Source organism: Danio rerio, chromosome 16 (genome assembly GCF_052040795.2).
Source record: "Danio rerio strain M-AB ecotype USA chromosome 16, GRCz13ab, whole genome shotgun sequence".
NCBI classification, from domain to species: Eukaryota; Metazoa; Chordata; class Actinopteri; order Cypriniformes; family Danionidae; genus Danio; species Danio rerio.
Genome location: NC_141036.1, coordinates 23,410,910 through 23,437,612, shown reverse-complemented (window position 1 = coordinate 23,437,612; position 26,703 = coordinate 23,410,910). Strand labels below are relative to the sequence as shown.

The window sequence follows — 26,703 nt, the reverse complement described above, 5'->3', positions numbered from 1 at the left end:
GTATATTAAATTATATATTTACAAATATGCCTATTATATGGCGCAAAAGTATGAATCATCCAATTGAAAAATAAAATTTCGATAACACAGTTATCAAAATAGATGGAATTTAAATAGCGACTGGAGAGCACTACAACTACAATATATGAAGGCTCGAATCGAAATAACTGTTGGGAAAAAGTACATCCAAAAACATTTATGGTAAACCTCATTGGTCAAATTGGTTTAATTATTATTTTGAGATTCATGGTGATAGTGGGAGCTTTTATTGTAACAAATGGAAAACAAGCATTTTAGTGACATGCTACAAGTTTCATTTAATTTAAAAATAAATATAAACGGGTAATTTTTCGAAGTAAATATTTAAATTATAATAATGAAAGTATATTTTCGTCCATTTAAGATTTTTCTTGTTTTAATGAATATGATGCATTTATTTTATACCTTGTGCGTCAGGAAAATCGAATAGGCTTGTTGCGGATAATGTTTGATATAAGTGGAATTTTAAATTAATTGGGTAATAAAAATAAGGAAAATATTACAACGTGCGGAAATTCCTTATATATTTATAGGCTTTTGCTTATAATAAAAACAACACTCATATAGGCCATAAAGGCCATTAAAAACAAGCAGTCTACTCTAATTTTACTTCCTCGCAGGTTTTAAAACAATCTTTACCAACTGTCTGAAACGCACAATCCCTCTCGGGCTAATAAAATCATTATCAGTGCAGCACATTTTAATGAACGTATTTTAATCATTAAACGAGCTTTACATGTAGACTACCCAGATAGCATACAGTTCTGGGCCACATCTGGGCCAACTAAGGCACATATGGCTCACTTCTGGCAATGGCAGGAGACATATGGGCCACATCTGGCCCATATGTGTCACACCGGGTGTAGTGTTAGTTGTGGCCTGCTGTATGTGGGCCAGATGTGGCCCGTGTGTGACACCCCGGGTGTAGTGTGAGTTGTGGCCTGCTGTATGTGGGCCAGATGTGGCCCGTGTGTGACACACCGGGTGTAGTGTGAGTTGTGGCCTGCCGTATGTGGGCCAGATGTGGCCCGTGTGTGACACCCCGGCTGTAGTGTGAGTTCTGGCCTGCTGTATGTGGGCCAGATGTGGCCCGTGTGTGACATCCCGGGTGTAGTGTGAGTTCTGGCCTGCTGTATGTGGGCCAGATGTGGCCCGTGTCTGACATCCCGGGTGTAGTGTGAGTTCTGGCCTGCTGTATGTGGGCCAGATGTGGCCCATGTGTGACACCCCGGGTGTAGTGTGAGTTCTGGCCTGCTGTATGTGGGCCAGATGAGGCCCGTGTGTGACACCCCGGGTGTAGTGTGAGTTCTGGCCTGCCGTATGTGGGCCAGATGTGGCCCGTCTGTGACACCCCGGGTGTAGTGGGAGTTGTGGCCTACCGTATGTGGGCCAGATATGGCCCGTGTGTGACAGACCGGGTGTAGTGTGAGTTCTGGCCTACCGTATGTGGGCCAGATATGGCCCGTGTGTGACACACCAGGTGTAGTATGAGTTGTGGCCTGCTGTATGTAGGCCAGATGTGGCCCGTGTGTGACACATCGAGTGTAGTGCGAGTTGTGTATTTTTAGTTCCGGTTTAACTATAAATGAACGGGAGCCTTTGAAGTGGTTACAAATTATTAGAAATTGAAAATCAAAGTTAATTTGTCTTTCTAAGTCTGTACACTTTCGTTTTATGAAGTAGAAAATAGAAAATAAATATTGTAAATTAATGTAATGTGATGCAAGGATTTACATTTTTCCGATCGGCTACTTCTGCCTGTGTACTGCATACCTAATAAGTGGGAGGGGCTTGCTGCTCAAACATTACACAGACTCTGATGTGAAGCAGCAGCAGTTCTGTGTTTCCTGTGTTTTATTAACATTATTGTCCCTCATCAGGCAGTGAGAGCGCTACACCTTCTCTGAAAATAATAACATTACATGTTCTAAATAAGACTTTCTGTGATTGAAAATGATTCTTTAGGTTATTAAGAATAGGAATAAGCTATTGCTCATGCGGGAAAGTATATGTTTGTAACCTTATCACATTAATTCAGTTTATTTCCTCAATAATGGATTTATTTTTACTTTAAGGCTGCTATGAATATAAATTTATATTATCTGTTATATGTAAATGTTCCAGCATGAGTAAAATTCTTTTTTTTTTTTCTTCATATTACCTGGTATGTCTATAAATGTCTATAAATGCAATGAGTTTCATCATTTATTATGTTTTGATCCATTAATGTTTTGTTCCGTTTCTCCATTTGAATGAATTAAGACAGTGTCCTACCGCCACCTACTGGGTGGATTTTATTTGCTATTAGTACTACTTTTTGATGAACAATTTTACAAATGAATTCATAATCTAATAATGCTGCATTAAAGTGCTGTTTTTTGGTGTTATTTTTTGCAATTCTACATATTTATAATGATTTTGTTTGATTAAATGCCACATACAACATTGTTCTTTTTTTATTTAATTTGAATATTAAATAGACAAATGTTTTGTTCATGAAAAAAATAACTATATAGAAAAAAATGTCAGAGAACTGAGCAGTAGAATGTGAGTAACATGAATGTGTTCGTGAATAAGCTGATCTTTGTAAACAACACAAAGTTTTATTTACTTATTCTACAGAACACAAAAAATAATAAAAATAAATCTGACCAATTTTAATGCGCACACCTAACCCCGCTCCTAACCCTACCCCTCACTTTGATGTCACTAGCTCTATTTAAGTGCATTGTTTCTGACATTGCATGTCAAACTGTGTGTCTCAGCTTGCATATCCAAGTCTGCAATCAGATACTAATGCTTCTGCAACACAGCCCTGAGGGTACAATCCTCAGTGCTGGGAAACACCACACATTATCTTAATCACAAACTACAGCAAATTTAGTTTATCCAAAATTCATTTATACTGCAAATTTTTGCACTATGGAAGAAACTGGAAACCAACAGAAACAACATGCAAACTCAACATAGAAAGGCCCAAAAGTCTATCCTGGTTCTGTGTGTGTGCACCTGTAACAGTGTCAACAAATTTTATAGACAATATGCTATTAATAAGCATGTTAATTAGCAATTAGTTAATTGTAAATATATCTTAAAGTGTTATAGTTTTTATATAACAAGCTACTGAATATTAAAAATAACAGTAAATATTCTAGAATTACAGCATGTTACATAACAGAGCAAGGACATGTTCACAGTATGTCTGATAATATTTTTTCTTCTGGAGAAAGTCTTCGACTAGAATAAAAGCAGTTTTTTTTTTTTTTTAAGTGTTTTAAGGTCAAAATTATTAACCCCTTTAAGCTATATATTTTTTCTACAGTTTCAGAACAAGTCATTTTGATAAAATAACTTGCCTAATTACCCTTACCCTAATATATATAATATTATTTTTATATATATTTATTTATTTATTTATTTATTTAAAAACATAATCATAAACTGCCCCCTGGTGGCGAATATGTGTTTCGCTTCATCCTTGCATTACGGTGGAGTGGGCGGAGCCTCGTGAATGACGGTTATTTTTTTCAAACGAGGAAGTGAAGTCAAGTCCGCCATTTCATCTTCTTCTTTATATCGGGTAAGTTATTATTTTAAAACCATATTTGTGAGATATTTGTCGTCAGGTAATGTTTTTACTTGTTAGAAAAGCCCCTGTTTTGAATAGTGATAAAACTGTAACTTATATGTGGATAATATGGCTAAAAACGGCTGAGAATGATGGCCGCCGTCAGTTCAGTAACGTTAATCTGTTAAGTTGATTGTGCTCGGGGTTTTAACAAATTCATTTAAGTTACAATTGAAATGATCAATAAGACGTGTTATATAAAGAACAGCGTCGAAACGGGAGCTTGAATGAATGAATCATATGCTGTCCGTTTTATACAGTTGTAACTGGTGCCGAGTTCTGCTTTTGTAACGTTACTGGTTTTAAGCACAAACACTGATGGAACAGTCTCTTTTTGGTAACGTTAATCCTAATGATCTTGATTTGCTTGTTAATGTGTGTTTTATCAAGTTTCAGCAAAAGTTTGCAGAGTAACGTTATGTGGTTCATGCTGGCCACTGTTGAGACTGGTCTGCATTAAAAAAATTTTTTAAAGCCAAAACGTTTGAAAAAAAAATCCACAGTTGAAACATGAAGTGTTAAATGACTTATGAAGGAAATTAAAAGCTAAAAAAGAAGGCTAAGTGTGTTATGAAATATTAAACCTTGTTAAAACATAAAATCAATTGTGTTAAATAAGCTTAAAATCCATATCTTATGTTTTATATTACTTCAAAACAGCCTGGAAACTGAACTGCACCATTAATCTTGTACATATGTATCAAGTCCAAACAAATGGTTTTGTGGCAAGTAAAAATAATATTTTTATAAATTGATTGTATTGTATTAATTTGTTACAGAAAAGAAAGGAATCATGCAAGGATGCAAGCTGAAGGAAAGGACAACTCTCACATCAGTGCATTACTAATTGTTTGACTTCATCATCAAGCACACCAGGTACAATATTGTACATATTTTGTAACTTGTATATGTCAGACTGGTTGTTGGGAACTGAAATAATATATTTTATGTTTTATTTATTATTAAAATAGTACAAGATTTATTGCTGCTATTTTATCACTGTGTGAGGTCATAGCTTATTTAAAAAATCTAATAATGACATAATAATGACATCTTTTATCCTCCACTTGTTTCAAAATATTTTTTTTGTTCTGTTGAACATAAACTCAGGCGGTGCGGTGCACAGTGGATAGCTCTGTTGCCTCCCAGCAAAAATGTTTCTGGTTGGAGCATCGGCTGGGTCAGTTGGCATTTCTGTGTGAAGTTTTTATGTTCTCCACTTGTTGGCGTGGGTTTCCTCCGGGTGCTCCGGTTTCCCCCACAAGACATGCGGTACAGATGAATTGGGTAAGCTAAATTGTCCATAGTGAATGTGTGTAAATGAGAGTGTATGGGTTTTTCCCAGTGATGTGTTGCAGCTGGAAGAGTATGTGCTGCGTAAAACATATGCTGGATAAGTTGGCTGTTCATTCCACTGTGGTGACCCCAGATTAATAAAGGGATGAAGCTAAAAAGAAAATGAATGAACACAAACCCAGTTTTTCCTCATATGTATATCAATAGTTACAGGTTTCTAACATTCTTCAAAATATCTGCTTTAGTGTTGAACAGATTTAAACTGCTTTGAAACAAGTAGAGGATGAATAAATGGTGGCAGAATAGTAAACTATATCTTTAAATGTTTTATCCTGTATGTTATGTGTATTCATATTTGTCTTGTCTTTTGTCATATTGTCCTTCTAGCTCAGATTGTGAAGGACCGGGAATGCAACACCAGTTACTCTTAAGTCAAGAACCAAATGAAGCACCAGAGTACAGATTATGGAGGTATCTGAAGTTGAACTAACTGGAAGCAGGGAACCATACTAATAAAGTTCCTTAAGGTAAAAGCACCTGCTTTATTTTGATAGGAAGTATTTTTTTTATAGAGTTCTATTGTTTTATTCTTATTCTAATTTTATTTTATTCATATACTGAATGGAAGTCATTCAAATTTCACAACAAATGATTTGCAGATTGAATATAAAATATAATGACATTTTAATACATTATTTCTTTTGGTTATTCTTTACATCTATAAATGGGCAAGTATTTAATCAATAAAAATAATTTTAAACAACTTAACTAAACAAATTACTCTGTTGGACCCTAATATTTAAAATAGCAAAATCCTCAAACTAACACACACTCTTGTGAATGCATTCTCACATTCATACACTCTAAAACACACATTCATACAACAGTCTGTCTCAGTCTGACTCACACACAACATCGTCTCTCACAGGTTTTTCTAGCAAACCTCCACCACAAGCTTGTCCTTTTATGCTGCTTTTATTTGAAACATTTTAGAGCATGATATAGTCCAGGTTTTTATCACTAAGTATTTTTTTTCCATTCAGCAGGTTCCTTGTAAAGATGAACCCAGGGAAGGATCGAAAGTGGAGAAGACCAGATCAAGAAAGACCACATCAAGATCTGCGGTCAGTTCAAAGGTACTTTCACTAATTACCAAGATTTCAGACTATGAATTGATGGAGTAAACTTTGAGTGTCAGATCTTCCTAGCAAAAATTCTTCCCAGTGTCTTGTAGTAGAAGTGATGCAGTCAATCAAGTTTACATTATTTCGTAAATAGGTTTCCGATTTAATAAAAATATAATAACCAAACTTGATTAATGTAACAATTTTGATGAAAAGGGCATGTTTTTCTAGAGCTTTTAGCACAAAGGCACCCCCGTCTTGTAATATTGCTGTGTCTGACGTCACGGGGTTGGTATGCTGGAAACGTTTTTGAATGAGGTATTTGTATGATTTATACATAGTCTGTCTTAAATAAGCGTCACTAAATTGTACAGGCATTACAGGTCAAAGCAATCTGTTATTACATTTATCAAAATAAACAATAAGGCTCCTAAAACACTGCTTTGAAAAATGTAGAAAATGTAAAAAAATATTTCGAATACCTCAAATGAAATGAAGTCATTTGTTTTATTATTTTTAAAATATATTTTTTTGTAAAATAATTTGTTTATAATTATGTAAAAAAAATCCAAGTACTATAAAAGTTATTTAAGCAACAAATTTGCCAGATTGTAAAGGCAGACACAGAATGAGCAAACAAGAAAAAACTTATAAAATGTGTAAATAAAAGGCAACATTTTAAATTTTTACATCTTTTCATCATATATGTAAAACCTTCCTAAGCTTGAAAATATATTTCCTTAAAATAAACTTCCTTTGTTAGTGCAAATTCCTTTTTTAATTAAAATCCTTGTAATTAAACCATTCAAACAAGTTTACACTTAAAAAAGGTCCGTAAAGAAAATCCGATTTTTTTTCCAAATGTAACTAACTAAATAGTACCATGTACTTTTACTCTGTATTAGTATTATTTACTAAAATTTGTTTTATTTTAGCAATATAATAGTATTTCTAGTCCTTTAATTTAATGTAATTTAATTTTCAGTTCTCTTTCCATCTACGAAAACATTAAAAAAATAATAATTTCACAAGCACATTTAAAATAGGTTTAATACTATGAAATATTTTATTAATATTATTTTTTAATTTTTTATAAATCGATAGGTAGTTCCTATGGAATGCTTTTATGTATTGCTGAGAATAAATTTCAGGTGTTCAATACGTTGCTTGTCAGTCTTAAAAATAAAAATAGGTGCTTAAAAAAGTGCTTAAAAGTCCTTTTAATCGAGTTGTGCCTGTATGTACTCTGCAAACAGCACCTTTTAATTGTTGTCTTCTCCTATTTTCAGGATGTTTTGCATTGGACAGTTTTTTTTTTGGATTTGACCCTTGCTCGCCCCTGACCTCATTCTTGGACTGCCCTGTTGGATTTTCAGTTTGTTTTATTTATTTTTTTTTTTTTGGTTCTGGGTAGATGATAATAAATATTTAGTTGTAATTATTTAAATAATATGTTTTTGTTAAATATGCGATTTCTGTGTTTGTTCTGTCTACTCGTACTTGTTTATCTTGTTTCTGTAATTATCATTTGTTTATTTGACCCTTGCCTCGCCTCTGATCTTGTTTTTGGATTGCCCTTTATATATATTTTTAATTATTGGTTCTGGGTATATGGTTATAAAATATTTGTTAATTTAATTAATATGCATTTTATAAAAAATATATATATTTTTTTGTGTTTATTCTGTATCTATTTATCTAATTTGTATATACATGTGTGTTTGTATGTTCTTCTTATTCTGTATATCCACTTACCTAATTTTTACTTTTATATTTATTTGCATTTAATTTGTGATAATTCTGTATGCATTTATTTATCTAATTCATATATTTATTTGTATTGCATTGATCCATCTGTTGTTGTTTTTTTGTATGCAACTATTTATATAATTTATATACATTATATATTTGTATTTATCAATTTATATTCTTCCTTTAAAGCAATTTTTTTAAATAAAGCAATTTAAACTAAGCATTCCTTTTAATGTGATTTATATAGCTACCAAATGTAGATGTGAGCCACATCTAACCCAAAAGTCAGCCGCAACTGAACCAGATCTGGGCCAGATCTGAGAAATTGCATGGGCCGCATCTGGGCCAGATCTGAGAAACTGCATGGGCTGCATGTGGGCCAGATCTGAGAAAGTGCATGGGCCGAAGCTGGGCCAGATTTGAGAATGTACATGGGCCGCAGCTGGGCCAGATCTGAGAAAATGTATGGGCCACATCTGGCCCAGATATGGACCATGCTTTTTCTGAGATATGGCCCAGATCTGGTTCAGTTGTGGCTGACTTTTGGATCCTTATGTCAGCCACAATCAGGTTGAGTCATCGCCGTCATTCCGCGCGGTATGTGGGCCAGAAGAAAATGGGGGATGTGGGCCATATCTGGGCCAGATGTAATTTGCTATCTGGGTATGATGTGAACACCACTGCCATTGTTATATAAAACTTAATAGCCTATAATAATGCATAATTACAGTGTTAACAAATATATCTAAAAGGTAATTTGGCTATTTACCTGAATCAGTGACTTGTATAGTAACGAAGACGTTGTCCTTTGCCCGTACTCAAAGTAAAAATGTTTTAGCAAAGATTTTAGATACCGGCAATGACATTGATCTAAAGTGCGCCATCCAGTGGACATGAAATGTACCGCCAGAGCAGCGAAAAAGTGAGCAATCCATTCGTGGTGCCATGATGGGACACTGAGACAAATGATGGCGGAAAAGTCCGTGAACACAAGCTTTCAATGGTTCCAGCCGTTGTTTTCTAGCTCTTAGTCACAGTTAATAACCTTGGTTCTCAGACGGTTTATGGCACCTCACTGCAATTCTACAAATGCTCCAGACTAAGACAGGTTTTATGACTGAGTTGCTGCAGCAACGGGGGGATGTGCCGTAATTAGGGCGAAATTCCATCGAGCCTCAAAGGATGCGCAAACCGTCAGGGTCATCACGTAAAACAGTCATTATTATCTTATGGTCGCCCTTATTTATTAGAATTATGCGTGGCATAAGCCATTTCAGATTTGTGACCTTCTCGCTATGGATCATCGAAACAGAGAAACTGTAAAATTTTATGCAGTAACAAAATACTTTCTTTTCTTCGTGATCAAGACAAAATTGTTTTATTCTGGTTTAATTCAAGGTTTGTCTGAATGGTACATACCACTTTCAAAATGGCAATATAATATGAAGACTTATCTGGAAGGTCGACAAAGAACAATTTGTTGAAAGGACATTTGATTCATGGGGACATACACAGCCATGTTTTGGGGAGTTCCGTAATGGATACTAGGCATTAATAACAGCAAACACTTGATCCTTGAATCAAAGAACGCGTGGAGGCAATATAACGCAAGATCCATCAAACATTTGATCCTACTCCAGGAAAAAGAAAGAAAACGCAAGATATTTCAAGAGACTGATTTATATAACACTGAAGAGATGTTATAAACACGAGAGATTATCATGAACATGAATGGGTTTTGCAACATCGAGTTTTAGTTTCACACATTTTAGAGAAAAGATGGAGAAACAGAATTCCTTAAAGAAATTACAATGCATTACAAAGCAGTTTGCGTGCTGGTTCAGTTATTGCTTTGTGAAAATGTCCAATATTCGTTAATAATAAATAATAATTCCATCATTTTTTTTTGTATTTTTGAACAAACGTGTTGTCGAGACACCTGAATTAACTGGACAATGCACAGTAAAGAAACTTATATCAAATACAATTTAAAGTCCACACAGTTCAAGTATAAGAGAATATAGCGCGAATGATACAATTCGTTTCCAAAAAGCTTAAGCCATATTCATAATGTGCGTTATCGAATGAGTAGGAACATATTCTAATAATATACACACAACACGTTCAGAACATGTAACATTAAAATCCACATTCTTGTTCATTTGTATTTATATCTCACCCTCGCAAACATTTCCCCTCACCGTAATGGATTTTAAAAATTGCCTATATTGCTGCTGTATGACACAAAAGCCAGAAGTTGTCTACAGATATTGCTCATAAAAAACAACAAAAACTAAATCCCTGTAAACTGAATAATTACTTAAGTGAATTGAATGGAGGATGATAAAATCTAAATGATAGCATAATAATAATTATGATAATTTTGCATTTAAAAATGCAAAGATTACAGAGAATATACATTTATGTTTATATCGATGAAAAAGTCTATCAAAGGAATGAAGGCCACATCTCGTCTCGCAACAGTCACTGGGAGCCGGAATGTGCATCCACGAACTTGAAATTAACCATCTCGCCTTTAATGATGTCTCAAGAATAGACGATCTAAAGCAAAGGGTTCGTGGTATAATACTGCAGACGGTCTCTATTCAATTTTTTTTCTTTCATCCTTCTGTTTTGAAACCATATTTTGACCTGACGGTCAGTGAGGTTGAGCATTCTGGAAAGCTGTAGCCTTTTTTCTTTGTTGATGTAAACACTGAAGAAAAATTCTCTCTCCAGCTCTCTAATCTGATATTTCGTGTAAGGGCATCTTTTTTTCCGTGTCTTTTGTCCATCTAAAAGAAAAGAAGAAAAATTGTCAAAAACCTTTACCCTGATTTAGTCTAATTTCACAGAAATAAGCCTTTAAGTGCATGCAGCGGAGACAACTGAATATACACCTAATTCAAATGTTTCCCATTTTTCAAAGTTATCCACAAAAAAAAAAAAAACAAACAAAAAAAAAAACTGCTGCCCTAATAGAAATATGACTGTAATAAATAAACTGTCATTTATGGATAGCCTAACACATTCAGTCATTAAATTATTATTATTTAAAAGAAGGATCGAGTTATTTAAAAACAAATCGGTCCATGCTCGTTTGCTGAGTAATAAGGATACAGAAATTTCGTCTATATTTCTTTTCACCCAAAAATGATAAATAGTAATACAATTTATTATTTGACATTTTAAAAAGAACGGAATAATACAAAACTTTAAATTCCCTTGAGTACAACGTGCCTGCATCGGAGGCAATAAATGAGGACAGCATAGCTATGAACACTTAAATAACACTCAAAATGCACAAATAGCCCAAACTGTAATAAAGCCTGGATGCATATACTTTTGAAGACTCAAAGGGAAATGGCCTATCATTCACGGCCAATTTCAATTTCGAGCACGTGATCACGCGTTTATAACAAAGTTTTGTTAGGGTAAATATACAGAGCCCTCTATAAACCTTATATGCTTATAAAACAGCATATAAAACATTTAACAACAGCACGTTACATCAGAAACTTTCTTACACAACTGTTTTTATACGTACTGCTGCTGCCGCTGAATTTATCTTCGTTGTTGCCGGAAGATGGCTCCGGGCTGCTTGTCTCTTCACACCGCTCGGTCTCATCTGTTCCCCGACAACTGTCGCTGCCCGATTCTGCGGGTGGAGGCGCCTTGCTGGTTGCTCTGTCCACCGGATGCTCAGTCGGCTGATTTTCCACGTTCCCGTATGCTGTCTCGAAAAACTGGTCAAAGGCTTGAGGAAGCACTCCGTTCCTCCCCACGCTGCCGTACACGTTGGACGTGTGGCTCGAGTTGGAGTGGTAGAGAACCGAGTTATTTTTCGATAGCATGTCTCCCAAAGTCCCTGGATTGGACAGGCACTCCCTGTGCACCATGTCTTCGGTCGCGTAGCAGTGTGGCAGATTCCCCCTGGAGTGCCACTTACTGGACGTGTCAATAGCATAGTCCCTGAAAGATACCTCTCTTACGCTCTGAACTTGTGGCAAACTGGACGTGGAGTATGAGTATGTCATGGGGCAAGAAGACGGGGTCTGGGGCAGAAAAGGAGGAAGGCTGGAAAAGTCCGTTCCAGACACGTAATAAGTACAGCCGGGCAAATACATGTTGGACCCAACGGGTACCCGCTCATCAAAATCCATCATAACACTTGGTTGGGCAATCCACAACCATAGTACTGCCTCGCATCGTAGTACAGAGCTGCTTCAGCTTCAGTGGCTTTGAAGCAGATCCGCCGAGCTGAAATTTTGAGACGTGAGCTGACGTGGAGATCCATCTCCATCCATTCCAGAGAGCGCCAGTCATGTGACCAAGGGCAGAAATTGACATGTACCTCTTAGAATATTGTATGCCAACATGTGCAAATGTTCAAGTCGAGGAGTGAGCGATCCTTTCATTGATGAACGTGTGCATGCAGTGTGGACCACAGTTGGTTATGTTGACACTTTGGATTGCTGTAACCCATCCGCATGCCTAACAGACAACGCGCTTGATCACTAGTATTACCATGGCTTCTAATGTTTATAGATTTGTTCTGTTAAATCTCGTGTTGCTCTTACTCTCTATAACCAGTAAAAATAAAATGCCAAGAAGAAACAAAAAGTGGCTTTCGCATCGATATGCACATTTGTATTCACAAGAGATGTTGTTAATTGATAGCTCCCTCTAATAAAGTAAATCGAACATAACGATATGGCTGTGTGGGGAAATTAAAATGCAATTGTCTTTTAGAGTCATATATTTGCCTTTCTTTTCCGATAATCAGTTCAGAATTATTTTCAACATAAAAAAAATCTTCAGCCAGTAGGCGTAAGAAAACAGCGTGCTTTTACCCACGCATTTAAGCCCTATATTAAGATCTTTACCAAATTTTGCGTACGTGTTTCTACATTTAGACTACTCAGACAGAAATAAAACATTTGTTTTAACTGTGATCACAGAGTAAAAATGTTAAAGAGCAAATTGATTTTCCAAAAAGACGCGGGGCTAGATTAACATTTTATAATTACGAAACATTATGTTTGATTTCCATATTTGCTAGAATGACAATATAAAAACATATTTTTTATGATATGACCAAAGTACACGTTCCTTCAAGTCTATAAACAAGTCTTTCTTTAAACGCCATGTGCGATAAACATGAATAGTATTCGAAACACGTTTTTGTGTACGTGTGCACCCACCCCAGTACTTATTTATTTTATGTTTCAGTATTTCATTTATTTAAAAAGACAATTGACTATGTTGAAAATGTGTATTCTCATATGCATAATTTATAAACACGCGTTTTCCTTTCAATTTGTTTTACTTTAGGCTTATGTAGATGGGCAAGAAAATGGCATAATTTGCCCTAGCTAGGCAATAAGCATAATCAAGTAAAGCGGCTTGAAAACAAGTTGAGGCCCATAAAGTTTTAACTTGGACTATGCCCCCCTTAGAAACATTGTTTGTGGATAAAAAAACCTTGAAGAATGGCCTAACATGTCCAAATGCGGACGTATGCGCGCGCCCGTGTGTGTGTGTATTAATATGTGTGTGTATATATATATATATATATATATATATATATATATATATATATATATATATATTTATATATATATATATATATATATATATATATATATATATATTAGTAGACTGGACAACATGACCACTTTTATGTATTTAGTAATATGGAAAAATGTGACTACACATTTCTAGTAAGTGTTTATGCAACCATGTTCAACAACGAAAACGATGGGATGAGATTTTTAATGGTTTAACAATATTGTCAACGCTGATTTCGTTTTCTGGAATCAGTTTGTTTAATGAGTAATCTTGAGCTGGGGAGGCAACAAAAAATAAAGCCAAGACAGACGTGGTTTTATGGTGCTCTTGGTTTCTTCCTCCAGCCATTGTCAGCTCAGACGAGCCATGGCCGTCGGAGAGTGATCATGAGACGCCACCTACTTGGAATTCGTGAACTTCAATGAGACCTGAAGTCACGGGTAACAGTATATTAAAGAGAGACAACGGCCTCGTGCGTTGTATCGGGTGAGAGTCATGTTTTTAGCACATCTTCCAGGTCAAAACCGAATTCACATGTAATTTGAAAGTTATGCATGCTTGATTGGAAACTACAATATTGTTATTATTAGTGTACATTGTAAAAAAGGATGTTCAGCGTTGCTGATTGTGCTGGGCCACGCATGACTCAATATGACTCTAGTAATAAACTCCACAAACTTTAAATTTAGTTATTGAAAATGTAAGAATTTGTGAACAAGACCAAGTTCGTAAAAATGAGAGGGTCAATTGTACATAGCTAGCAAGTAGTAAGTTCACAGAGCAAACAGTGCCAGGAATTAATTTTCAGTTGTCGGCTACTACTGCACGAAACTTTGGCATTTTTTAGTATTGTTTTTTTTACAAACCGAATTAGGGTAGGAATTAGGCAAATAACCCACAACTTTTTCGCACTGGAAGTTAGCACTTCTTTCTTGTGAAGCACATGTAATTGGTACAGTCTAAGTCAATTTGTCATCACTTCATGTATTAAGAACAACCTAAATTTGTTCTCTTAAACGTTTATTTAAATCCACTTTGAAAACGTGTGGCTTTTCCTTCTCCAAAATTAACTGAATTGTTAGGAGTTCAGTTGTATACATGCGATACAACTCGCACAAATTTTTGCGTATGCAATAAAGTTCAAAACACTAACTGCACTTAAACGTATATATATTTTAAGATCAAATCTAGATGTCTTCAAATTATCTACAATTACTTGCAAACGTAATTATACATTCTTAAATATAGAACGTGCATTGTAAATTAATGTAATGAAATGTTGAAATAAACAGTACTATTATATGACTTAATTATTTTATTTATATATTTTGTAGCATGGATCCTTTTTTAAATTATGTATTTGTCGAACTCATAGAACATTTTACATTTTCAGAAGAAGTATGCCAATAAGTGGCAATGATAATTTAAATTTAAATAATTAAAATATTGTGATATTATTGTCAGTGAGAATATACGCTTTGGTGCATTTAAATTGGCACAAGGATTCTCTTTTCATTCTTTTGTCGCAGTGCAGGACATAGATAGATAGATAGATAGATAGATAGATAGATAGATAGATAGATAGATAGATAGATAGATAGATAGATAGATAGATAGATAGATAGATAGATGTAACACTATATGAAGAGTTCAGATGCAAAATCCTCTAAGTGCCGTCTCAAATTTTCATCGAAAATGAACATTTTCAGCCTCCTTTGTTTTTGTTAAGTTATTTTACCTTAAAGACCAAGAAAAGGGCACATTCTTTGCCATAAATGTGATATTACTGAACCTAAACGCAGTATCCTGATAAAAATGCTTATTTTAGAGCAGAATTTCAGACGGCATTTAGAGGTTTTTGCCTCTGAACTCTTCATATATATATATATATATATATATATATATATATATATATATATATATATATATATATATATATATATATATATATGTGTGTGTGTGTGTGTGTGTGTGTGTGTGTGTGTGTGTGTGTGTGTGTGTGTTAAATAAATGTATTTAGGTGGAAATGGATGAGTCTAAACACAACTTTTGTCTTGCACTTCCTCGGTGAAGTTTGATGAGTATTAATGTTAATTCCACACTGACTTTTAAAACAACTTTAAAGAATTTTGTAAAGTGCAGACCTGACTGAAAAACAACAAAGGGGAATTGTAGCTATAAAAACCGCTATACGCCCGTCACAGATAAAAAAAAAAAAAACTTAAAATATGCGTAATAATGATTAAAACATTTTACAGCATGCGGGAGGCATGTCCGTTAATATTTTGATCGTAATATTTTCTGTTAATTAGACAAAAGGCGTTTTAAATAAAAGTTTAAATTCAAACCTGAATGTCCATGAGATTTTCTATATAGTTTCCAATTCGTTGGTTGCTTTTTTAATAACGTGAAGAAATGCTTTGACTTTGTTATCAAGCGTTTGTAAAACACCGGGTGAGTTATTTAGCTATTTTTGATTTATGAAAATGTATAAATATTTGTATGTTGAATCGTTCTATAGCGAAATGTTGTTGTTCAAAGGGGCAATAATTGATTTTCTGTCGCTATGGCTTTAATTTGGATTGAAGGAAACAATTGTAATTTCTGAAGATTTCATTTCCTCAACTTATTGAGGCATCCTCCTACATTATCCGCACGTTTGAAAAAAAGAATATAGCCTTTTTTCTGAAAGTAGTGCAATAAACATCACATTTTCTTTGATTGGAGCTAAGTTTTAATAGCGATGTGATAATGATATTAAGGTTGTCTGAATGTAGGCCTAATTGGAATAGCAAAATTTTATCTGAATTTAATTTACACATGACAAACCATCTCCAAAGTTGAGAGCTGCTATGGTTTGCTAATGTAATTTATTTTAGTGCCTTTGGGTGGCAGCACAGTCCAAATTGAAATGACTGCACCCTGCAGGGGTTTAATGAAACTGAAACGCAAATTGTGAATCCCGTCCATTTACCTCTGCCTCCACATTTTGCATCTACCCAGACGCTTATAGAAGCGACAGCTCATAATTTGCCTTCAGATCCCACATAGAGATAATTTTCATTAGTAGTTATTACTGAAAACTTTCTTTTTACAGGGACACATGAATTAACTTTTATAATGGTAAATGGAAGCGACAAATTGTATTGCTAAATGAACATGTGTAGAGTCAAGAAGAGTAACAACGAGCATTTTAATAAACGTAAATGAACGATTCAGTGTATCAGATTGTTTGACAATAGTTGTATTAGCCACAGCTGAATGAACCGCAATTTATTCAGCAAGTTTTTATGCAGCGGATGCCCTTCCAGCCGCCACCCATCTCTGGGAAACATCCACACAAACATTCTCTCTCTCACACACACACACACACACACACACACACACACACACACACACACAAACACAAACTATGGACAATTTAGCCTACCCAATTCACTTGTATCGCATGTCTTTGGACTTTGGGGGAAACCGGAGCACCCGGAGGAATTCCACGCGAACGCAGGGAGAACATGCAAACTCCACACAGAAACGCCAACTGAGCCGAGGCTCGAACCAGCGACCTTCTTGCTGTGAGGCAACAGCACTACCTACTGCCATTCGCCCTAATTATTTCCACTTATTGCTGTGTGTGTGTGTGTGTGTGTGTGTGTGTGTGTGTGTGTGTGTTAGGTTATTTTTAAAACCATTTTAAGGTCCATATTATTAGCATTCTTAAGCAATTTTTTTCAGCTGTTTACAGAACAGACCATTGCTATACAATGACTTGCCTAATTACCAATATTTACCAATAACATGCCTAGTCAGCCTAATTGATCCAATTAAATCTGTAAATTTTACTTTAAGTTGAATACTAGTATTTTGAAAAACATTTAGTATGTACTGCCATCATGGCGGATATTAAAGAAATCAGTTGCTAGAAATTAGTGATTAGAATTTATGTTTACAAATGTGTTAAAAAATCTTTTCGTTTAACATAAATATACAGGGGGCTAATAATTCTTCAACTATATATATATATATATATATATATATATATATATATATATATATATATATATATATATATATATATATATATATATATATATATATATATATATATAAACACACACACACACTGTTAAAGTAAGAATTATTAGCCCTTCTGTTTATTTTTTTCCCCAATTTCTGTTTAGCAGATTTTTTTTAACACCAAGAATTAGGCAACTAATTTTATAACAATAATTTGTTCTTTTGATAGTCGAAAAAATTGTAGCTTAAAGGGGCTAGAAAATGTTATCCTTAAAATGTTGTTTAAGTAAATTAATAACTGCTTTTATTCTAGCCGAAATAAAACAAATAAGACTTTCTCCAGAAGAAAAAAATATTATCAGACATTCCTTGCTTTGTCTAACATAATTTGGGAAATATTTAAAAAAGGAAAAAAAAGAAAATTCAAAGGGGGCCTTATAATTCTGACTTTATATATATATATATATATATATATATATATATATATATATATATATATATATATATATATATATATATATATATATATATATATATATGTGTGTGTGTGTGTGTGTGTGTGTGTGTGTGTGTTCATGGGTTTTACTTCTTGCGGATAAATGGGCAAAAGATACAATTATTGTGTAAATAGGTGCTGCACTGATATATATTTATCAAAATATTTTTGCTCTAAAAGCATTTTTTGTCTATAAGATATTCTAGTGTCTTTTGTAAACCATGGTTTAAAAAAAGAAAAATATTAAAGTATTTATCAGAAAAAAACAATAAACACGGCGCAAATGAAAAATAAACTACATACCATTTTTAATGTTTTGAAATTTTAAACCCCCCTTTCGTATTTAAGCCACGTTCCAATATCCAAAAACAAAATATGGGTAGGAAATATAAGTTTAAATCATGAATATTAATCCGAAACTTAGTTGCGTAAAACGCTAAAATGTTATTTGTCTAATAGCTGTTGATTTCTTTAGATATTTTTTGGAAGTTCTTAACACGTCTGTTCAATCATTTTCTTTTTAAGTTTGCTTTTAGTTGTTTCTTGGTTCAATTTGAATCTTGATTTCAGTAAACGTTTGGAATAAGTTTACGTGTTTATTTTATTTTTGGTTTTGTTTGTTTGTATTGTATTTGTGTTTCGTTTGTATTAGAGTGTATTGTTTCATGATAATCTAAAAATGGGCATAAATTGCCTACTTGTTTGTTTAAATGTGAAATTCTGTAAGGTAAGAGTAAATCTATTGTTTTGGAAAAAGTGCACGACAAACCTTAGATTAAAAGCAGTAAAGCCTACAACTTAAAAGCTAAAGTGGGAATCACTATTTGAGCTAAGTTTAGGTCGTGGGTAAATAAAGCATGACCGGTATGAAGAAGTACATTTACGTAAAGCCTATACCACCAATATCAAGCCCTTAGACTTATTACTTGTACTCCGACTTTCACGCACTACTCGTTCATATTTTTTATACCTTATTTTAAAGATTCAAATAGCTTAATTTGCATGGTGCAATGAAATTTCAGATGTTATCTAATACTTCGATGATGAGCAACACCCAATAGCATTAAGTCAATGCAAATGCATAGTTGTGCCACTAGATGGCGGCACGGCCAAACTCATGAAGAATTACTTTTGCAGAGCATTTGTTCTAGATATCCCTTATCAATGGTAAAAACATTAATCAAAGCCATTAACCTACTTGCCAATTTATATTAGTAGCTGACATATATTTTACATATTCATTAATAAAAGTAGAATTACATAAATGCATTTAAAAGAGCAAAACAGTTTATGTTAAACCTTTTTGACGTAAATGTTGACAAAAGAAAAGTCAGGCTACAGATACAAAGAAAATTGTGAAAAAAAAACATTACATGGGGCGTTTTATTTGTATACTGTCTGCAATAACACATGATTTTTATACTTTGCAGGTGCCTGAAAGCAACTTCGTATTTACAAACGTACGCACGGGATTAAAAAAATTAAATTAATAGAAAATTAAAGCGCAAACAGCTTTTTTGTCATTGTTTAGGGTAACTTTAGTGTACAGTTCACGTAGCATGCAAATCCACAGTCATAAATGTACAGTTGTTTTTTTATGGAAAGGTGATGTTTTAAAAGTAAATTAAAATAAAAACACGAATTGCAAGGATTTGTCTTCGTTTACTTCACTGATTTTCTTTCACTGTGTTGAAAGGGCATTAATGAATTTACATTCTTTCCACGTCTTTGAAAGAAAGTTATATATTAAAAAGGAAAGAAAAATCAAGTGGTGAATATGGATACACTGTTCTTGAGCACTATCTTTGCGTTTGATCAATGTCAGTGTCTTGGCAATATGTACACAGGAAATTGAAATTTACATTTTCCCTCCTGCGCATCTCCGCATAGTCTCGTGACGTGGAACAGATGGTGGAATGGATTTCAGAATAAATAATGGTGATTGTCCTTCCATTTACACCACTTTTTGTATTTCAGTTTTAATAATCTCCAGGATTTAACTGATGCCCTTGTACTTGTTGACCACTTTCTTTTCTTTTACCCGCCTGTTCTGAAACCAGATGGTCACTTGTCGCTCGGTCAGGTTTGTGTGAGCAGATATCCTTCTTCGTTTGTCCTTTGTGATGAACTTATTTGTGGCATATTCTCGTTCTAGTTCCTTCAATTGAACCTTGGTGTAGGGAACCCGCTTCTTTCTCCCTCGACGTACTGAGGCTCCATCGGTACCTGACACGGTATCTATGGGTCAGATCAAATCCAAAATAAGAAAAAGTCATTGCCAAAACAGATGATAATGATTGCAGAGTATCAAATAATAGGGCGCAAAATGTAATAACACAATGGTGTGTCTCCGAGGCAGCGCAACCAACGAAAATACATACGTCGAATAAAGCACACATAAATAAGTGTGCGGAAATGTTGTAGGAACTGCTGTGAATCACAAACCTTTTCAGTCTACTTTTAACATTAAGAATTAGTAATATCAAGTTAATTCTTTTTTAAATATCAGTTTCAAATAACTATTAGATAGTCTCGTTTTTCTCAGGGCCTAAAGGTTACTTTTTTATGCTTAAGCATTTGTGAACGATTTATTGGCAATGAAGCAGAGATGCAGCATTTTACCTTGGATAGACGATTTCCACAAGGTACTTGACTGTGTTTGATCTTTCGGGCAGTACACTGGACTGCTCCACCCGTTAGTGATTGCCCACGGCTGGTACGTTTCCACAGGCAGTAGAGATTCATGTCTCGGTTCCGAAGGAGCGCTCAGCGCAGGTACAACTGGCACGTCAAGGTAACTTGGTACAGGCTGGTAAGGGCCAGACGAGTAGCCCTGGTAGAAAGCAAATTCCTTTGCTCGAGAAGGAAACTCCTCTCCAGAAACAGAAGTGTCCATGTATTTTTCTCCATATGTGGTGGGTTGCGTGCAGGACTTGGGCATCCTACACGGGTAATAGCTGCCGCCAAAATATCCATAGGGCAAAGAAGCACTTGGGGTATTTTGCACGGCCGAACACGGGCTGCATTGTTTGACAGGCTCTCCCATGCCCGACACTGGCACCTCACTCGATGTGTAGGTTGTACTCGGAGCCAAAGTAGACGGATGGGCAATGAGATTCCTACACTGGTTCGCAGCAAAATTGCCTCCCACAAATCCTTCCATGTTTTTGCTCATATCATCCAAACCGTTGTCATAGAGAAACATCACCGGGTCAATCCAGCGGGAATGGAGGAGTAAAGACGCTGTCATAGCACGCCCTACATGGAGCCCAGCAGCTCTTTTAGAATTCCCCAAGACTGAAAGAGAAGCTGTGGATCAGTGGAGTAACAGATACCCATGCGCCCCGCGTGCGTCAGGATCCAACTGTTATTGGACGAGAGCAGGCACGTGACATGCAAAGAGGTTGATAAACGTCTAAACTAGAGATAACGCCAATCTAGCATGACAAACGTAATGCATTGAACTGAAACAAAGTGGTGGGATTTAGTCAAAAATAGCTGTAAAGATTCTAATGATAAGCTTCATAAGAGGAGGCCAAGTGGCATTCCATTGCACAATGGGATATTACTTGTCTTCTTACCGGATTTTCAGTAAGATTCGTAAATAATAATACCATGTATTAAAGTACAAATAAAAGCAATGGAAATATACAATTTTACAATTAATATTGCAAAAATTGTTGCGTTTTAGACTTACTATGTTATTAATAGTTAAGCACTTTTTTGTTAGAAAAGGAAGTCTCATTTTAGTCTTCGATCCAAGACATTATGATGTGTCAGTTTATTCAGTCACCAAAAAAAAAAAAACTCTTAAAATGTCAATTTTCGATAATTTTACGAATTTTATTATTATTTTTTTTTTGCTCTACAAAATTTTGCACCGCTACAGTGAACCCTCACTGTAATATAATTGACCATTGTAAGCTCATGAAATTCTCAAATAACAAATCACACTTTATGAAATTGACCACCAGTTTATTACTCTATACGGCTAGAAATCCAGCCACAATTTGGCAAGACTCGTTTGCATATGAGTTTCACACGGCTGGAGGCCAAGGTCAAGTTGAAAGTTGCAGTCTAGTCAGGGCCCTTGTTGTCATTGAAGGCTAGACCGTCTGACAGGAAACAACCACACATCTCCGAGTGCATTGTAAACAGGAACACAAAGGTATACTGTTTGTGATGCCACGAATTTAGCATGATCGTGTTTTGATCCTATGTTTGCATTATGCGGGTTTGGAAGCGATGCCACCGGTTTGGCACTGCTGGATTTATTATGAAAAACTTCAGAGTAAAGAAAAGCTTTGTAATATTATGATAATTATTCTTATTGTGATAAGTATATTAATTATCACCGTCTTTTAGGTCATTAGTGTTAAATAGGTCGATTACTAATGCCCTATAGGATACATCACATCACATCATGATCTAATTGTTATCAATCGTATTTTAATTCAGTTGAAATTAGCACGGAGGATAAGATAGTAGCCTTTCTCACGACATATGCTACTTTAATATATATATATATATATATATATATATATATATATATATATATATATATATATATATATATATATATATATATATATACATCTAATTTAATAGACAATATAGGTGTACTTAAAAGTGTACTTTTTGTTTCGGTAAATAAATTATCAAATCCCCTACATTTTGAAATGAAATATTTTAATATGGTTCTTTTCCCCAAAATTGTGCTATTTGTAAAAACATTTAGGCTATGTTAAAACATATAAAAATAGTTTACGGATAACATAAGGCCTATATATATATATATATATATATATATATATATATATATATATATATATATATATATATATATATATATATATATATATATATATTTTATATATATATATATATATATTTTTTTTTTATTTTTTTTTTTATTTTTTATTTTTTACCGTTTTCTGCAAACCGCTGTTTCTCTCATAACACAATAAAATCAGCCTTGGCAGCCTTGCATTTAGTTAAAAAAAAGAACTTCTAAACTACTTTCTTCTAAATCTGCAAATTATTGTAACACACAACAACAATGTTTTTCAAGAACACAGACATTACAACATTACAAGGTTAGAGAACGATGCAATTTTTAGTAAGCGAGAAGCAGCTGTTTGTATACGCTCACTATCCAGCAGAGTTACACAGGAAATAACCTCGCTGGTGGCGTAGAAACACGGGCATGTTAGGCGCCAAGTCACTATTTGATCTTTTTAAGGTTTCTTGAGCCATTAAGATTCCCTCTCACAATGGAAGACGGATGTGAGAACGGTTGCTCTACTAGACAAAAGATTCGGTCCATTGCTAATTTCACCACGAAGGAGAGGCGACCGTAAACGGACTGCGTCATTCTACAACATTAAAAATCAATTGTTTCCTCAAGCTTGGACTTAAACACAGCTGTCTTGTTGTTTGTTACAGCACTGCGATTATAGCTATACGAATGGCCTAATGTGAAGAACATTTTACATGTACACAATCAAATAGCATGTAAGGCCTCGAGATGATGTTTATTAAAATGCTTATTTTCTACTGCTAAGCGTTTAAGACGTTTGAAAATCGTTATGGCAAGTAATTGAATTTAAAATAATTATAATTTAGAATAGGCCCAATAAAACCAAAACCAATAAAGTCAAAGTCGGGACAGCTGTACTACATGTATTAAATGTAAATATTTGAAAGCCACGAAGCCTTGAGGTCTTATTTTGTGTTGTCTACTGCTAGAGAACAACACAGTATGGCTGCAAATCTTACCATGCTTAAAAAATAATGTAACTGCGCAATATCACACACTTATTGGTACTGCAGACCTTTTTAATTATTTGTGATTTTATTATAATATTTTGCTAAATAAATTTAATTGAAACTTAGTTTAAAATACTATGATCAGAATTAATGTCCATTTAAATATTTATTTATTCATTAAATAACGATAACTTGTAAATAGTTGTTTAAAATTTTAGGTTCTGAAAAAGCTCAGAAATACATTTCCAAACGAAAACAACGATACGGGTGGAATAAAAATGGCCAGACACATCTGAAAACACATAGCCTCCCTAATAATGGAGAAAAACATAATTACTTAGCATATTTGTATAATTTTTCACAATTTAATGCAGGATAATAATAATAGTAATAATAATAATAATGCAGTGCATCCAATAAGTATACGAAAATCATTATCACCTTTAACCCGTCCCTCAAAAAAATTAAGATAAATATTTTACATCTAGCATAGTCATATGACTGTCATTATTTGCGAACCAGTAGTTAATATTTGCGGGTTTAATATTGAAGATATTAATTTGATTTAAAAATGTAAAACTTAGTTTATTCACAGTATTTTTACATCAATATAATTGCCTAAACATTGTTTCCCATAAACCTTAATTATTGGGAGAATTGGTTTGTGTATTTTGTGTTTCTCTGTGCTGAAATTTCGCCAGCCATCAGTATTGCGTAGTAATTAAAACCTGAGCCTTTACAAATAAAAATACAAAATTTATATATATTTCAGTAATGCATTTGTATGTTTACCAAAACAAAGATAGCATTACCTTAGTTATTGTTTTAATCAAATCTGGAATAAATCGTTTTATTGGCACTTCATGATTCAAAGTGCAAACATCCGTTAAATAAATTCTCAGAAACCAGTTTAACATTATTGCTTATGCATAATTCATAGACCTATTCCAATTCTCTCTTTTTTAAAAGATATCCTACAATTATACACGCAGATAATAGTTACCTAAACAAATAGTTTTTTGGACAAAGTGCTGAAATAAATGCCAATAAAAGTGATTTCATAGGCTACAGTCATTTTGAATTTGTTTTACTACAAAAGTTTGGTCAAAGTATATGAGGTTTAATATGTCACAAGTAAAAATGACCTGTACACGTTTTGTTTAATGGAACAACACAAAATATGAAAAAAATAGGTTTGAATCAAAGGCGACGAGTGAGACGTTTTAATGTAAATAAATGATTCTCATATATTCTCATTTATTTTGAGCTATCAAACATGTTTCTTCGCAAAATACAGATAGTAGGGTCTCAGATGGCATGCTGCAATTCTTCACGTAGTTAAACCTAACTACACTATACTCAAAATCTTAGCAGTACACATTATCCTATTTCTACCAGACCTGGAGCTCGTGTCAAGGTTTAACCTATAGAAATAAATAAAATGTTATTAAACTTAGTGCACTTCGGCTATACGGAAAAACTTAATTAAATCGCATTAAAATAAACTGGGAGTACAAGCACCTCACACGTTACTGATGATTAGACAAAATTCAATGCCTCTATACTTACTAGAAACAAACCCTATAAAGCATGTTTTTTTTTTTTTTTTGTAGGTTTAAGCTAATCAAATAATCTAAAATGTGGACTGACCAAAATGTTTTATTAAATTTGACTTTTAAATTTATAAAATGTGTTACATTTTATTAAAGCCAACAGTTGAATTTGTTCATATTTTACTGTAATTTTTTAAAGTTTATGGTTTTGCTTTACACACACCAAATTAAGCATACTATTTGTTGTAAAATGTGCTTACATAAATTGTAAAAAAATGGTATAATCAAAAAACAAAAAACATGTTACTGTTATAATTAAATTTTAAGCTAGTAAAGTTTTTAGGGATTGTCAATTAATTATGCGAATTAATCGAAACATTAAGCAGTGAGAACTTTACATTTAAATTTGACTACTTAAGCACTACACGTTTTTACAGTTAAACTATTAAGTGATGACACGCATTTTTGGAACAAGTTTTTCTGTCCGGTTAATTTTAAGAACGTGTATTGCAATTAATTTACCTTTAACGAATAGGCTACCAATTACAAACAAATCTACAAATAATGAAATCATAATTGTGACTAAATACAATGTAAATAAAGCTAACCTTCAACGAATAAATTATTTTAATGCATTTTTCATCTTCGGTCACCATTGAGCAATTTGGTCGAAGATGAGTGCCCACATTTGCCAAAAAAAATAATAATGATAATAATAATCCCGACTCTAAAGACTGTCGTCCTACAAATAGGAAATAAACAACGAAAACAGACACAGTTTAATTGAGAACATTTGTACGTTAAATGTTTCAGTCTACACAAGCTATACCTCACAAAAAGGACAGGAGATTTTTTTCAGGTGTTTCAGTCACCAATGAACGTCGTTAAATGGAACACACCAGAATGGACTAGCGGGTTTGGGGCTGTCTGAAGTATAGCTACCCCATGGTCCCGTTTGTAAGACCTGCCAACTAGATAACAACACAGCACTTAGGCCTCCATGCTTAATGGACTTTTTATGGGTTTGTCCTGTGATCATGTGACCTCTAGCATTATGGCCTCTCCGTGGCTCTTTGGTGGGTAGATCAGAAACATACCACTAACTACATTTCCACTCGTTTTGGGGAAAAAAGAAGGGTATGAGTATGACATTAAAGACAATGCGAGACGAAGAGGCAAAGAAAAGTTCTTATGGGGAGAAAAAGTTGTGAGCATGAGAGGGTGAAAAATCAGACAAACCCAGTTGTATCACTCGCCTCTTACCTTCATGGAAATGTGACCTAAGTCAGCTAAACAGTTTAAATTACACATTTATGCACTGTAAAACCAAAAAGTCAAGGTAACCCAAACTGTTTGAGGTAACCGATTGCAACAAACCATTTAAGTTCAAAAACTAATCCTAATGAGTACTGTGAACCTAATTCATTTGAATAAATGAAGCAATTTGAGCACAGTAAAACC

At 34.1% G+C, this 26,703-nt stretch overlaps 2 protein-coding genes and 2 long non-coding RNA genes across 13 annotated transcripts in view; 2 read left to right on the top strand and 2 right to left on the bottom strand.

Moving 5' to 3' along the window:
• LOC101886298 (uncharacterized) overlaps positions 1–26,703 on the top strand; it is a 68,901-nt gene that overhangs the window by 26,341 nt on the left and 15,857 nt on the right. The gene's annotated exons all lie outside the window — the stretch shown is intronic.
• On the top strand, positions 3,556–7,740 carry LOC147840245 (uncharacterized). 3 transcript variants are annotated; one of them, XR_015511278.1, is made up of 6 exons: positions 3,556–3,619; positions 4,447–4,543; positions 4,778–4,954; positions 5,351–5,490; positions 6,007–6,099; positions 7,377–7,740. It is a non-coding gene; the product is annotated as an uncharacterized LOC147840245 (long non-coding RNA). The 3 variants fall into 3 exon arrangements; XR_015511280.1 differs by having other exon boundaries at positions 6,010–6,099; positions 7,377–7,489; XR_015511279.1 differs by lacking the exon at positions 4,778–4,954 and having other exon boundaries at positions 6,010–6,099; positions 7,377–7,489.
• Positions 10,402–12,005, bottom strand: hoxa11b (homeobox A11b). The gene is given in 2 exon segments (NM_131147.1): positions 10,402–10,634; positions 11,387–12,005. Coding segments are annotated over 2 exon segments (852 nt in total).
• Positions 19,293–21,219, bottom strand: hoxa13b (homeobox A13b). Its single transcript, NM_131194.2, is given in 2 exon segments — positions 19,293–20,158; positions 20,543–21,219. Coding segments are annotated over 2 exon segments (870 nt in total). The 5' UTR covers positions 21,171–21,219; the 3' UTR covers positions 19,293–19,916.